The sequence below is a fragment of the Talpa occidentalis genome, unplaced genomic scaffold (assembly GCF_014898055.3).
Source record: "Talpa occidentalis isolate TD23 unplaced genomic scaffold, MPIMG_talOcc4v2.1 talOcc4.7, whole genome shotgun sequence".
Taxonomy (NCBI): Eukaryota; Metazoa; Chordata; class Mammalia; order Eulipotyphla; family Talpidae; genus Talpa; species Talpa occidentalis.
In genome coordinates this window covers 65670793-65684268 of record NW_023605083.1, presented here as the reverse complement: position 1 = coordinate 65684268, position 13476 = coordinate 65670793, and the positions used below count along the sequence as shown (strand labels likewise).

At 40.0% G+C, this 13476-nt stretch overlaps 1 protein-coding gene across 5 annotated transcripts in view; it reads left to right on the top strand.

Moving 5' to 3' along the window:
- Nucleotides 1–13476, top strand: part of TNC (tenascin C) — a 91744-nt gene that overhangs the window by 15180 nt on the left and 63088 nt on the right. For all 5 annotated transcript variants that reach the window (XM_037492261.2, XM_037492264.2, XM_037492260.2 and 2 more), the window contains exon 2: nucleotides 11495–12087. In XM_037492261.2, the coding sequence (XP_037348158.1) occupies nucleotides 11631–12087 (457 nt within the window). In that variant the 5' untranslated portion in view covers nucleotides 11495–11630. The remainder of the gene's footprint in view (nucleotides 1–11494; nucleotides 12088–13476) is intronic.

The window sequence follows — 13476 nt, the reverse complement described above, 5'->3', positions numbered from 1 at the left end:
CAACCTGCTCCAGGTAGCCTTATCAGCTAATTAAAGTTATATAAACAAACTTAATTGCCACCCCTAAACAATTCAACCTCTTAACTCATGCTTGAAGCACCTCTTCTTTATTAATGTCTCTTTTAAAATAAGTCCAAAGTTGTGGAGCTCCCTAGTAGGTAAAGCAAGAACGAAAAAGAGAAAAAGACAATAGGTACTACCAGTTGAGTAGCATCATTATTAGTTAATATGTCAGGCAAAGCCATCACTGTCTCTGGAAAGATCCTCATTTTGCAGTTCAAGAAACCATAGTTCAGGCTCCCCAGCAGGTAAGCAGAATTAGTTCTCAGGTCTTCCTCACCCTGTAGACTGTATTCTCCTTTCTCCCAACAAAGTGCCTCGTTTAGAGTTTCCAAAACCTTCCAGGTTTTAATCCTGGCATTGCGTAGCTGATGATGACAGTTTTACAGAGGCCTTTTATAGAATATCTCTTATTCGGGGTTAAGGTATGAGTCCATCCATAACCTGTCCTTTCTAAATAATCTCTTTCATTTTTTTCACTTCTATTCAAGACCTCAAGAACCCTCTTGTCTAATATTTGTGGAAGAGTCAACTAGCTTTCTTTAAATACTGGGTGAAGGCCAAAACAGAGGTCCTTGCTCCATTGGGAAATGAATTCAAATCTATTTTTGAAATGATTTTCCAGAATTTTACAGGAATCTATATTGTTGCCACTTGGTCAGACCCACTTTTTATTTTCTTTTCTGTCTGGGCAAGAAATCGAAGAGAGAAATCAAGTGCTCTGCAGAATTTTTATTCCAAAAATTGAAACCAGACCACACCAGGCCAGTTTGTGGTCTGAATGTATCAATGGATCTAGTCATATTTCATCTGAGCTTTTCATAGGTATACTTAACCACAAATATGAATCTCATTATTGTGTCTGAATGGAAATATTTTATGGATTAAGACTCAAGAACTTAATTTGATTGGTAATGAATCTTATGTTTGGGGGGATGGGAAGGAAAGCCTTGAACATGACCAAATGCTTAAGGCAAATAAACTCTTAGGACTGGAGGGGAGAGGGGGAGATGCGAAGGTGGGTTGTGCTTAATATTGGCCATTTGAAGTGGAATCAAAATTAAATCCAAAGTTAAGTTCAGCAGAAATGTTGCAAAAGTAGCAATGAACCACCAGTCATTGGAATCAAAGAGACTTTAGAATTGAAGTGAAACACAGTTGTTTATTTTGCAGGAGAATATGAGCTCTCAAGAATAGATGTCACACAAAGAGGGGTAAGCAGAACTGTGACTCTTCTAGTTCTCCAATCTGTTGTACTTTCTTTGGCCCCAGGAGAGCATCAAATCTCCAGGAGTTTAAAAATCAGTAATGAAAAGTGTAAGTTCAAAGGAGAAAGAGTTTCTGTAGCTGTGCAGAAGCTTTCTCATTTGATGCTGTCCTATTTGTTTATTTTTGCCTTTGTTTCCCTTGTCATTGGAGTCAAACCCCCCAAAATATCCCTGAAGTCCATGCCTTCAAATGTTTGTGCTTCTTTCTATGCATTTTATGGTTTCAGGTAGTCTTTAATCCATTTTGAATTAGTAAGTCCGGGAGTATGATAACTACTTTCTTCTTTTTCTCAGGATTGCTTTGGCAATTTCAGGGTTTGTTCTATTTTCTTAAAACTTCTGTTTGGGGGGATGGGAGGGAGGAAGCATGGAACACTACCAATGCTAGGAAAGTTGAGAAAGCTAATGCCACTCAAGGCCACTACAGTGTCCCAGTGATAAGAGAGATGACAGTGTGTCCAACGTGTCTGTCAACATGCTTCATCTCCTCAGCACCCACTAGGTGTCTGGCACCTTAAGTTCAAGGGCATTATTAGTGTTCCCTTTTGAGTCAACTGTTTGGAAGTTGCATAGACAGAGCTGATGTCTAGCCTTGAACATGCTGCTTGCATTGGCACTACAGCACAGCCCTGCATGTGAGAGTAGCTCAGAGCACATACTGTGGAATCGGGGAGAGTCAGTATTCAAGTCCTGACACCACTATTTCGTAGAGATCTGAAATTGCACCAGCCATCTTTTTTATCCTATCTCTCAATTTCTTCATCTGCAACATGAAAACAAAGATACTCCCTCATATAACTTTGTCAAAATTTGAAATTGGAGATTTAAAATGCATACCACAGGCTCTGACAAACGAAGCACTGAATGAATAATAATTAATGATATCTTTAATAATTTTATTTTCCTTGTTATGAATTCAGCCTCTTGCTTATCTTTCCAGGCCTCTTCAACCAATCATTTCTTAGCCCTTTCTCTCCCAAGAAGCTCTCTGTACAATTCCAAGCTGAGTCTGACACTTCCTTGATCCCTTCACCTAGACCAGTACTAGTGCTAAATCTTGCTTGTATATATTTCTTTTAGTTTCTGAGATTTTTGAGACCAAAGACCTTGTCCTTTTCCTGGATACTCTCCCCAGCATCTAGCACATTGTGAAACCCATAGTAAATAAGTAACTCTTGAAAAAATCTTAATATTTATGTACTTGCTGTCAACTGAGGAGTGTACACCATGTTCCTAATCTTCAGTGACATGTAAGAACATCACAAATATTAAATCCATGGGACATGAATTTAAAATCAATAGCATTATAGGAACTTTCAGGAGGATATTTAAGCTTCCTAAGTATAGGAAGCATGCTTATCTTCATTTTTGTATCCCTCATACTTAGCTCTGTGATTGATACATGATGTATCCATGTATTTAATAAATATGAACTGAAGAGATGGATGGTTGGATGGATGAATAGAGTAATGGAAAACTGAAGAAATCGTACAGGACCAAGAAATCTGGGATCTCAACACAAATGTTCTCCATGATCCCATTGCTGATAATTTTTCTTTGAAGACCTTTGAAATGTACTTATCTTTAAAGGTGTCTGAGTGGTGTGGGGGAAGAGATAAATTTTTATCAAATTAGTTGACCAAGAGGCAAGATGTCTGAGTTTTGATATCAGCTTTACCACTAATTAGCTGGTGAACCTCTCTGGGTATTTCAGTTCAGTTTTCTTTGAAACTATATACTACTTCCACTTAATTGACTGACTGGAGTGACACATTCATGACTCTGAAGTGTGCTGTTATTGATTAGCAATGTCTGCCACGTATACCAGAAGGGTGTGTGTTGCCACAGATTTGTCAGCCCGGGACTCAGTGTTCTTTTTACTGTTGCTATTGCTCTCTGCTCAAGTCTGATTCTGATTCCATAATTGAATGTCTGTCTGTGTCTGTAGAAAGTGCTGAAAAGTTGAGCCAAACGTTTCCTGTTAGGAGCAATGTCTTGAAAGACCAAACCACAGACAGCCTGTTCTGGACAAAGCCCTGGCTGCACAGCCCTCCCAGTAGCAACACTGCCTCTTGGCCAGAGCACTGGCCTCCCAGAAAAGAGCCCCACCCCAGGCTCATGGACTTAATTTTCTTGCTACTGAATGAGAGTAGAGAGGCTCAGAAGGAACACCAGGGGTATAACCACAGCTTCCTCACTCTCTTGAGACTGCTCTCTCTCCAGCCACACAACAAAGTGAAACATGAAAAATTATGCATTTTTGTTGAAGAACAACAGTGGGCAAGAGAGGTCACCTCCAAATTCCCTTGAGTCTTTTTTCCTTCAGAGACTAGCCTCTGGTCCTGCCTTCTCCAAATGAAAGACGCACATCATTATACAATCACGACATGTGCCAGTTACTAAATCTGCCTCCAGCTGGGTGCTGTCCTGAGTGTTTAACATGTGTTATCTCACTTTTCTTACTTGTAGTTGATGGAACATTATTGTGAGGTTGACATTAGTGTTGCTATTTTACAAACAACAAAATTGAGGCTCAGAGAGTCCATATTAGGTACCCAAGGTCATGGCTGCTAGGTGAAACCCTATCCAACCACTTTGTCATTAAAAAAAAATGACAATTTCATGTGGCTTAACAGCATATGGCAGAACCAAGATCCCATAGCTTGTGACTGAGTCTGGAGCAGATATTTTCAAATAATGTGTAGACTGGTTTTAGGTATTTGTCATTTTTAGCATTAATCATTCTTCTGTGTAAATGTTTAACAGACTGTGAACTCACTGAGGGCAAGAATTATCCATCATTGATCTTGAAAACACTTCACTGGCCAGAGGTCTTAACACTCATTCAAATTAGCCCTATTGAATGTAAGAATAAATAACAAATGAATTGATTCTCAGGCCTCTGGAATGATTGCTGGTTCCACTGACATCTTAACTGGACACCTGTTAAGCCACCATACTACCAAATGGATAAATGCTTTCCAGAGCTGGAATTCAAACACCTAGGGCTTGGAGGAGCTTTGGTTTGGCAGAATTTTCTCAATTCTTTTAAGACAAAGGTTGGGCTTGAGTCCTCAGCTAAAGGATCAGATGTCCTTGGAAAAAAATCCACACTCTGGCACTTCTCTCTTCCTGATGCATTCCAAGAAGGAATTTATGGATTTTGGGAAGGACAAGGCGTAAGAAATTTCTAAAACTTTTATGAACTCCCGTGTAACCAACTCCATGCTTAACTGACTGTGCACAATAAAGTACTCTTGCCTAGGGCCTCCCTGGTGGCGCAGCGGTTGAGCGCTGGGTTGCGAAGCTGCCCGCGGCCTCTGCGGCGCTGGTTCGATTCCCGGGTGCTCCCCGGCCACCAGAGGAGGGTCCCACATGGCGCGCAGACCCCTCCTGCCGCCCGCTGCTCCCCTCAGCAGTGTACTTCGGTCCTTCTGCCTGCTCTGCTCCCCGCTCTGGCTCTGGTGAATTCTCTCACCCTCCCGCGCTTCTGACTGTACCCAGTGCATGTATAAACAAAAACAAACAAACAAATAAATAAATAAATAAAACATGCCTCTATTAAAAAAAAAAATAAATAAATAAAGTACTCTTGCCTATAAGCAGGAAGAAAAATTTGGTGTGAACCACCCCATATGTTTCCAGAATGATGTAGAAAGAAATCCATCTACATTTCTAAACTGCAGGAATCCTCCTTGCCCCCCAGACTAGGATATTTCATGTACGTGCCTGAGTCAACAAGATAAATGCATTCTGTGATCCATTATAGATGATGTCATCAGTTAACTAATTCTGAAATATGATCCTAGCTGGTTGGAAATTTTATCTTTACCTAAAAATGGCATTGTTTATTCTCCAGCTGTGGCCAGGGGAAAATTCAAAGATTGTTCATTCCTTCATCAAGTCATGGTCTTTGTCCTGTGTGGTGGGTGCCTAAAAATAACCCTAAGTTTATTCCGTATTGCTTCCAGAAGGTTAGCTAGCAAACAGCTGTACTGGGAAAAAAACAAAAAACAAACAAAACAGAAACAAAATGAAATGAAAACATGAAACATTTGCTAATAAGCCCAGAGGAATCTTAAGTATAAAGCAAAAGCCCTGGGGGCATGCTGACTGTGGTTCCCCTGCCTGGTAAATGAAGTATTACCGCACAGTGATGTTCTGAATAAAAATCTGTAATGCCAAAATCTGGATATATCATCCTACACTGGCAACACCTAAGACCAAAGAAATTATTTTTAAAAACTTATTTATATCTTCAGTAATTAAGTACTAATACTTTAATACCTTCCTCCAGTAAAATAAGAAAAAGCCTCCAAGACCTGTGTGTGTGTGTGGGGGGGGGCATGTGCACGCACATGTGTTAGGAAAAGATGCCACTAATGCACCAGATATTTGGAGACCAAGGGAGTCTGTGTTCTGCCAAGTTTCCGTGTTGTCTCAACAGCAATTAGGTGCATCGCCTTAGAGAGCTAGAACATTGTCTACTGGCTCAGTACCCGCTCTGCACACTGACCCTTAATGCCCTCCTCCTCCATTGTGGAGCAGCTCCATGTAGTCTGTCCTTCCTACGCCCCTTCCATTTCCATCTGTGTCTCCCCACTACTGCCTATGGTCAGTGGCCACAAAGGGAAGTGGCTACTGTTACTATCTCTTTTCTCATCGCCCAGGCATTCCAGTTGCTTGCTTTTTCTCCCGCTGTTTTCTCTTTCAAAATTTGGGTAAGCTTCAAATTCTACCCACCCATGACAGTTGTATCCATCTGGTTTTAGATGGAGTCCCAGCCATTCTTTAAGCCTATCTCAGATGGCACTTCTTTCGAGGTGGCTTTCATGAGCCCCTCAAAAGAATCAAGTCTCCTCCACTGAGAACGTTAAAAGACCTAAGTTAACCAATTTCTGTTGTTATCTGTCACATTGTTATGATAGACATCAAGTAGCTCCCTGGGTCTCCTGTCCCTTCTGAATGCAAAATTTCTTTCTGGTCTGTGCTCTACTTGAACAGTGTTATTACTGTGGCTTCACTGACGAGTTAACATATATTAAGCATCTATTGTGAGTCAGGCACTGTGCTGACAGCTTAACATACATCTTTTCATCCCATCCTCCCATGGCACTGACACTGTCATGTGGATAGTCACATACCCTTGACTATATGGGGCAAGTGATACTCAGAGGGGACAGTGAATGACCACAGTTAACAGTTACTAAGTAAAAGAGATGGATTCTAAAATAAGTCCATTTTGCTCCAAAACCAGGTAATAAACCCCCTAGAAATAAATGCTAATGAATGTTTTTTCATGTGCCTTTTGGCCAACTATGTCTTCTCTGGAGAGGTGTCTATTTAGCTCTTCAGTCCAGTTTTTAATTGAGTTCTTGGTTTTCTTTTCATTGATTTGTTTGTGTTCTTTTTAGACCATGGATATCAGTCCCTTATTGGATGTATGGTATGCAAATATTTTCTTCCAGTCACTAAAGTGTCTTTTTGTTTTAGTGATAGTTATTTATTTTTTTTTTTTGCTGTGCAGAACTTTTTACCCCCGATTTTTATATTCTCTTTTGGTTATTTTGTTGTTGGAGACACAGCCACAAAGACATCACAACACTATGTCATGGAGTGTTTTGCCTATGTTTTCTTCTATGTATTTTATGGCTTCAAGTTTTATATCCAAGTATTTTCCCCATCTTAGTTATTTTTGTGTGTAAGGTATCAGATAGTGGTCTAATTTCATTCTTTTGCATGTGCCTGACCAGTTTTCCTAACACCATTTGTTAAAGAGACTTTCCTTTCTGCACTGTATACTCTAGGCTCCTTTGTTGTAGATTAACTGTCCATTTACATGTGGGTTTATTTCTGAGGTCTAAGTTCTGAGCTCTATTCCATTAATCTGTGTGTCAGTTTTTGTTCCAGTACCATGCTTTTTTGCTTAGTATAGCATTGTAATATAGTTTGAAGTCAAGGAGTGCAATTCCACCTTTCTTCATCTTTTTGTCAGTATTGCTTTGACTATTCAGGGTCTTTTGTGGTTCCATATGAATTTTAGTAATGTTTGTTCTATATCTTTGAAGAATGCCATTGAAACTTTGACAGGGATTGCATTAAAATCTGTATATTGCTCTGAATAACATGGTAACTTTAACAATGTTAAATCTTCCAGTCTATCACTGGGGAATATATTTCCATTTCTTTGTGTCTTCTCTTTCTTTTAACAATATCTTATAATTTTCCTTGTACATATTCTTCACTTCCTTTGTTATGTTTACTTCCAGGTACTTAATCTTTCTGATGCACTTGTAAATGAGATTGTTATCTTGATTTCTTCCTCTTCTGGCTCACTCTTTGCACATAAAAATGCAACGATTTTGTAACCTGCCATTTTGCTGATACTGTTTCAATTTTTTATTGGTATCTGGAGTGTTCACTATGTATATTATCATGTCATCTGCAAATAATGATAGATTTATGTCTTCTTTCCCAATCTGGATTCATTCTCTATATCCTTCTCTTTTTATATATGGTGTTTAGTATGTTGACATATCTTCTATCCCCAGTTTTTTGATGGTTTCTTTTTATCATAAATGGATGTTGAATCTTATCAGATGCTTTCTTGGCATCTATTGATATGATCGTATGGTTTTTATTTTTTCTTTTGTTGATGTGATGAATTATGCCTTCTTTTCATCAATCCTCCACCCCTCCCCAACAAAAACATACATAAAGGCTTATCCTGGCATTTGGGGCCACAAGGGACAAACCAGCTCCTGCTTCCCCAGAATTTATACATGGTTATCCTGTCCTACTTGACCTTGACTTTTTCAACTACAGGATAAAAACATGCACAGGTCTGAACTCCTTCCTCCTACAGGATATTTGCAAGACCTTCCATGATCACTTCCTGTAGAGATGAGAATCCACTTATTCTTTTTTAAGGGTGTCTATAGAATAATTTTTCCGCTCTGAAATTTTAAAAGCCCTGCTATCAGAACATGCTCTTTCATGTCTATCCTAAATTATAACAAACTGCAATCTAAGGTAATTTTTCCTAGGCTTATCCTCAAAGGAGACATTTAAGAGCAAGTTGTCTGCATGAGACTATTTTGCATTCTTAAAGGTTACTATTTGCCCCCTATCATTTTCCTCTCTGAAATAAACATTCCCAGTTCTAATAAATTTGTCTTCAGAAAGTTTACCCCCTCACCAATCAATGATTTCTGAAGCTCCATTTTGATCTACATCCAAGTTGTTAATGAGTTTAGGTCTAGATTTCAATAAAGTTCTAGCTCAAACCATGGGAGGTGATTGACCTGGACTCATGCTGGGTTTTGTTGCTAGAAGGATGACAAAATGGCAGCTACTTTTTAATGTATATCTACCAAGGGCTTGATATTGCACTGTGTGCTTTATGTAAGCTCTCTAAGCCATTCTCCCCTCTGGAAGGGTCTTGATCCCATTTTACAAATGAGATCACGGTTTAGAGAGGATAAATAGCTTGCCAAAGCCACAGAGTTAGTGATTGGCATTTGATTCCAGGTGCAGCTAATTCCAAAGCTTAGGCATTTTCCACCACACTGCAGATATAGTAGATCATTCCCAAAGTACAAAAACATCCACCTGCCCTCAGACCACCATGAGCCAATGAGAAACACACAACCTTCAAGAATTACATTTCCTTGTTCCAAACAATGCACATGTGGCTGTGCCAGTGCACGTCTCATACACACAGTGTAAAATCCCCACTCAACCCATACTCAGGTCATTATTACTCTAGACTCCATGCCTGGGAGTCTCAACCAGCAACTCTAGCAGCTTTTTAGATGGAAATTGAAGTCATTTAGCAACACACACAAAAGTGTTGGATAAAAGTCCAAAAGCATTTTAAGCTTGGCCTGTGGCCCTTCCTCATGAAAAAAAAAAAAAAAAAAAAGCTAGGGATTGATGGGATGAGGGTGGGAAGGAGCAAAGAAAGTTAAAGTAATTGAAACAGAGTATGCAATCAATAAATATTTGTCCAGTAAACAAAATAAGATGGTTTCTACTAGTCTGACAGAGAGAAGTTGCCAAGTTCTCCTCATAATTTTCTGCCCATGTCACAGTCCATGGATGCTTATTTAGGAAACTAAATAAGAATTGCAAGAGAAAGCATATTCAAAAGAAAACTTTTCTTTTGGGTGTATTTTTTTGTTGTTGTTTCTAGCTTACAGGAAGTAAACACTCTAAGTAGATGTTACATAGCTAGTAAAATATTAAATATGAATATAACTAAGATGTGGTGAGGATTTGGATTCAAAGTACACCCCACTCCATCCTACAGAAATGCTTTTTGAATGAGTTTTCTGACAGTTCCTCTCCAGCTTTTGCAAGGAAGGAGGTGATCGTGTGGGGTCAGGCTGATGCGTTCTCTTTAAGACAAGGTCTTCCTGGGGAAAAAAGATTAGAAAGCTGCTTCTAGGATAAGCAATTCAAATATCACATCTAATTGACATAAGTAACACACTTATGCAAGAATAAGACCTGAGTGGCCATTGGAAATGTCTGTTTGTGAAATGACTGATTAAAAATCAAATAGCTCTCAATTATTTTCTTGGTAGATGAATAAGACAGCTTGGCAGAGACGGAACTGTCTCACAATAGCATGTTCTCCATGCGTTGTGCATGTAATATTCCTTTTTACTCTCAGGACTCAATTTAAATCCCCTCCTTTCCAATCAGCCTTGTACCACCACTCTTAATAACTCATTATTTTTCAAATTCCATGCACATATATTGTACACTATCAAATCAAATACATAATATGTATCCCTAAATATTTAGTGGGTGATTCTACTGTCTGCTAATTCTATTGTTAAGCCCTCTAAAGTTCAACACTTGGTGTTATCTTTATTTTCTACCATCCACAGAACTCTATTGTGGGAAACACAATGTATTATACTGCCTGGACTGTTATTGCTAAATACCACAGACTGAGTGACTTAAACAACAATTTTTTTTTTTTCCTTCCAGCTCTAGAGGCTGTAAGTTTTAGAACAAGGTGCTGAACAATTCGGTTCTGGTGAGGTCTGTCTTTCTGGATTGCAGATTTGTTCTGGCCTGGCCCTTCCTCTGGACAGAGAGAAACAAAAAGAGAGGCTGGTGTCTAGTGTCTCCTCTTCTTATTAGGACACCAATACTGCAGCCTATGGGGCCACTCTTAGGATCTCAGTGAACTTTAATCATCTCCCTGAAGGCCTTCTCTCCAAATACAGTTATTTGGAGATTAGGACTTCAATATATGAATTTGAGGGAGGGACATAGCGTAGTCCACAGCACTCAGAAATTATAGTTTAGGTACCTGTGGACTGGGGAGGGGGGGAACTCCAGAGCCTCGCAGACCTCCTTCCTGAACCATCTCTTGCACTGGTCATAGTGTGCATAATGGTTTCAGGAACCTTCTCTCAGATTCTACTAGAAAGTTGACTTTTAAAGGTTTTAAGTAATTCAAGATGAGAAACAGTAGTTCAAAGAGAATACTATTCCAATCATCAAATCATCATGGAACTAGTAAGAAGCTATGCTGAAATTAAAACTCCGTTTGTCTTCTGGAGTCCTTTTTTTAATCCATACCTCTAGCAGATGGTGTTAAACTCAAATCAGAAGGTCAGTAATGAGAGGTAGGAGTTACTGAACATATGTTGGGACCACAGCCTTCATGTTACTGTCATGACTCACTCAGTGTGTTCATTTAGTAAATATTGAAGAGATTTGTGAATATGTGGATAAGTTCTGCTTAATATTTTCCCTTACAATATGTTTTTAACAATGACCTGAGCATAATAGTCTTCACTGGACAAAAAGTGAAATAAGATGAAGAAGTTTATATGTTACCCAAGACCCGTAGGTAGAAATGAGATCCAAACCTACATCTGGCTGTCTTATTGGGTGTCCCCCTTTCCTCTACACTGTCTCCCCAAATTTGCCAACATGGAATAGTGAGTGAAATCACTCCTTCAATATTGCAACATTCTTTTAGAGGCATTTCATGCCAATGCTACATCAAATATCAAAGGAATATCAGGGAAGTTACAAACACAAGAGATGTAAGATCAGAATTCACTTGGAATACCAGTGGTGTGGTCAATGTAATTAGCAGGAGATATTAATAAGCTTGTTGCTTTCCCTTTTACTTGTAGAAGAGAATTCCTTCAGGAGATCAGGGACAACAGATTTGGATTCTATTCTGTGCTTCCAAATCCCCAGTTCTGCTTGAGAGTGAGACACCCTAGGACTGCGGAACCCTAGAAACAGCCAGCCAAACCCACCTCCACCATGGGGGCTGTGACTCGGCTGCTGCCTGGCATCTTCCTAGCTTTGCTTGTCCTTCCTACTGAAAGTGGGGTCATCAAGAAAGTCATCCGGCACAAGCGACAGAGTGGGGTGAATGTCACCCTGCCAGAGGAGACCCAGCCGGTGGTGTTCAACCACATCTACAATATCAGGCTGCCCGTAGGTTCCCAGTGCTCTGTGGATCTTGACTCACCCAATGGAGACAAAGATGTGGCCCCTGCATCAGAACCCAGCGAAAGCCTCCAGGAGCACACGGTGGACGGGGAGAACCAGATCATCTTCACACACCGCATCAACATCCCCCGCCGGGCCTGTGGTTGTGCTGCTGCTCCCGACATCAAGGAGCTTCTGAGCCGCCTGGAGGAGCTGGAGGGCTTGGTGTCTTCCCTGAGGGAGCAGTGCACCTCAGGAGCCGGCTGCTGCCTCCAGCCTGCCGAAGGTACGAGCCAGGGACTGGCCAGCCTCTTGTGCATGTGGAGAGATGATGAGCAGGGCAGATGCCACCATGTGTTATTTTCAAAGTGGGTACCCTGGGGAACTAGCTTCACCCAATAGTCACTAAAAAGAGACTTTATGGTCAAATAAAGGTGGAGATGTAACCCTCTCTGCTGCCCTTGAAGGTGTTGGTTACAAGTGTTTCTCGGAGGAATTTTCAGGTCCCTGAGAAATCTTGCTTTGAGAAACCCATTTTCCCTTAAATACCAGTTTCTAAATTGTATTTAACCAGGAAATCATCCCTAAATCTTAGGAACATGTTATAATTTTTACAACCCAAAGATTACTCCCTGAAATGTGCTGATACAGCCTCATCACCTCTTTGTATAAGCAGGGAAACAAAGGCCAAGCAGGAGGAGGAGGTTCCTCCAGGCCCTGCCATATGTGGCTGAGTTAGGATTTAAGCCACAGTGTTCCACACCCCGGTGTTCTTACATAGGTGCAGCCTGCCCTTGGTGGTGCAAAGTCTGCGGGAACTAGAGAATTTGTTCCTGTTCAATGCAACAGTGAGGGGATGACAACTATCAAGTGAATCACCTTGATGGACTCTGAGTCATTATCCCATTTGCCCTCAGTGTGTATTTTACACTCACAGCCCCTTGAGATTAGGTGTGCTACACTAAAGTTGAGAGAACTACAGTCTTTCCAACAGCTTCATATCAGAGCTGAAAATCTCTGTCATTCAGGAAAAAAAAAAAAAAAAAAAAAAACAGAAAATACTTCAACATGGCAAGTTATTTCAAAAGTAGACCTAATCACTGTAAGTGGAGAGAGAACATAGAATGTGCTCCAGGATTCCAGGGAGAGAAATAGTTCATCTTCCACTCATGTTGAATCCCACGCACCATGTAGATAGAGTCGGTGCTAGTTTAGCACAGGGCTGTCCAATAGAAATACAATGTGAGCCATCTATGCAATGTTAAAATTTCTAATTGTTACATTAAAGAAAAGGACAGGGGATACATATTTCAATCCTTTCTTTTATTTCATCCAATATATAACCAAATTTTATATATATAACCAAATACCCATCTTATTTTCAGCCTGGAATCAGTATCAAAATTATGAAGTGATATTTTCTTTTACAATGTCTTTGGAATCAGTGTGTATTTTACACTTACAACAACATCGCAGTTCAGACATGTCACAAGTCCAATGGCTTCATAGCCACATGGACCAACCTGCTAGACAGGACTGGTTTAGATTCTTACTTGTCAAATCCACTTTTTTTTTTTTTTTTAATATTAGCTTCCTTCCCTTTGTCAGGAAGAGATAAACATTAATGCAGCTATCTCTAGGTGCAGGAACATGGGAGTGAATGTTGTTTCTTCTC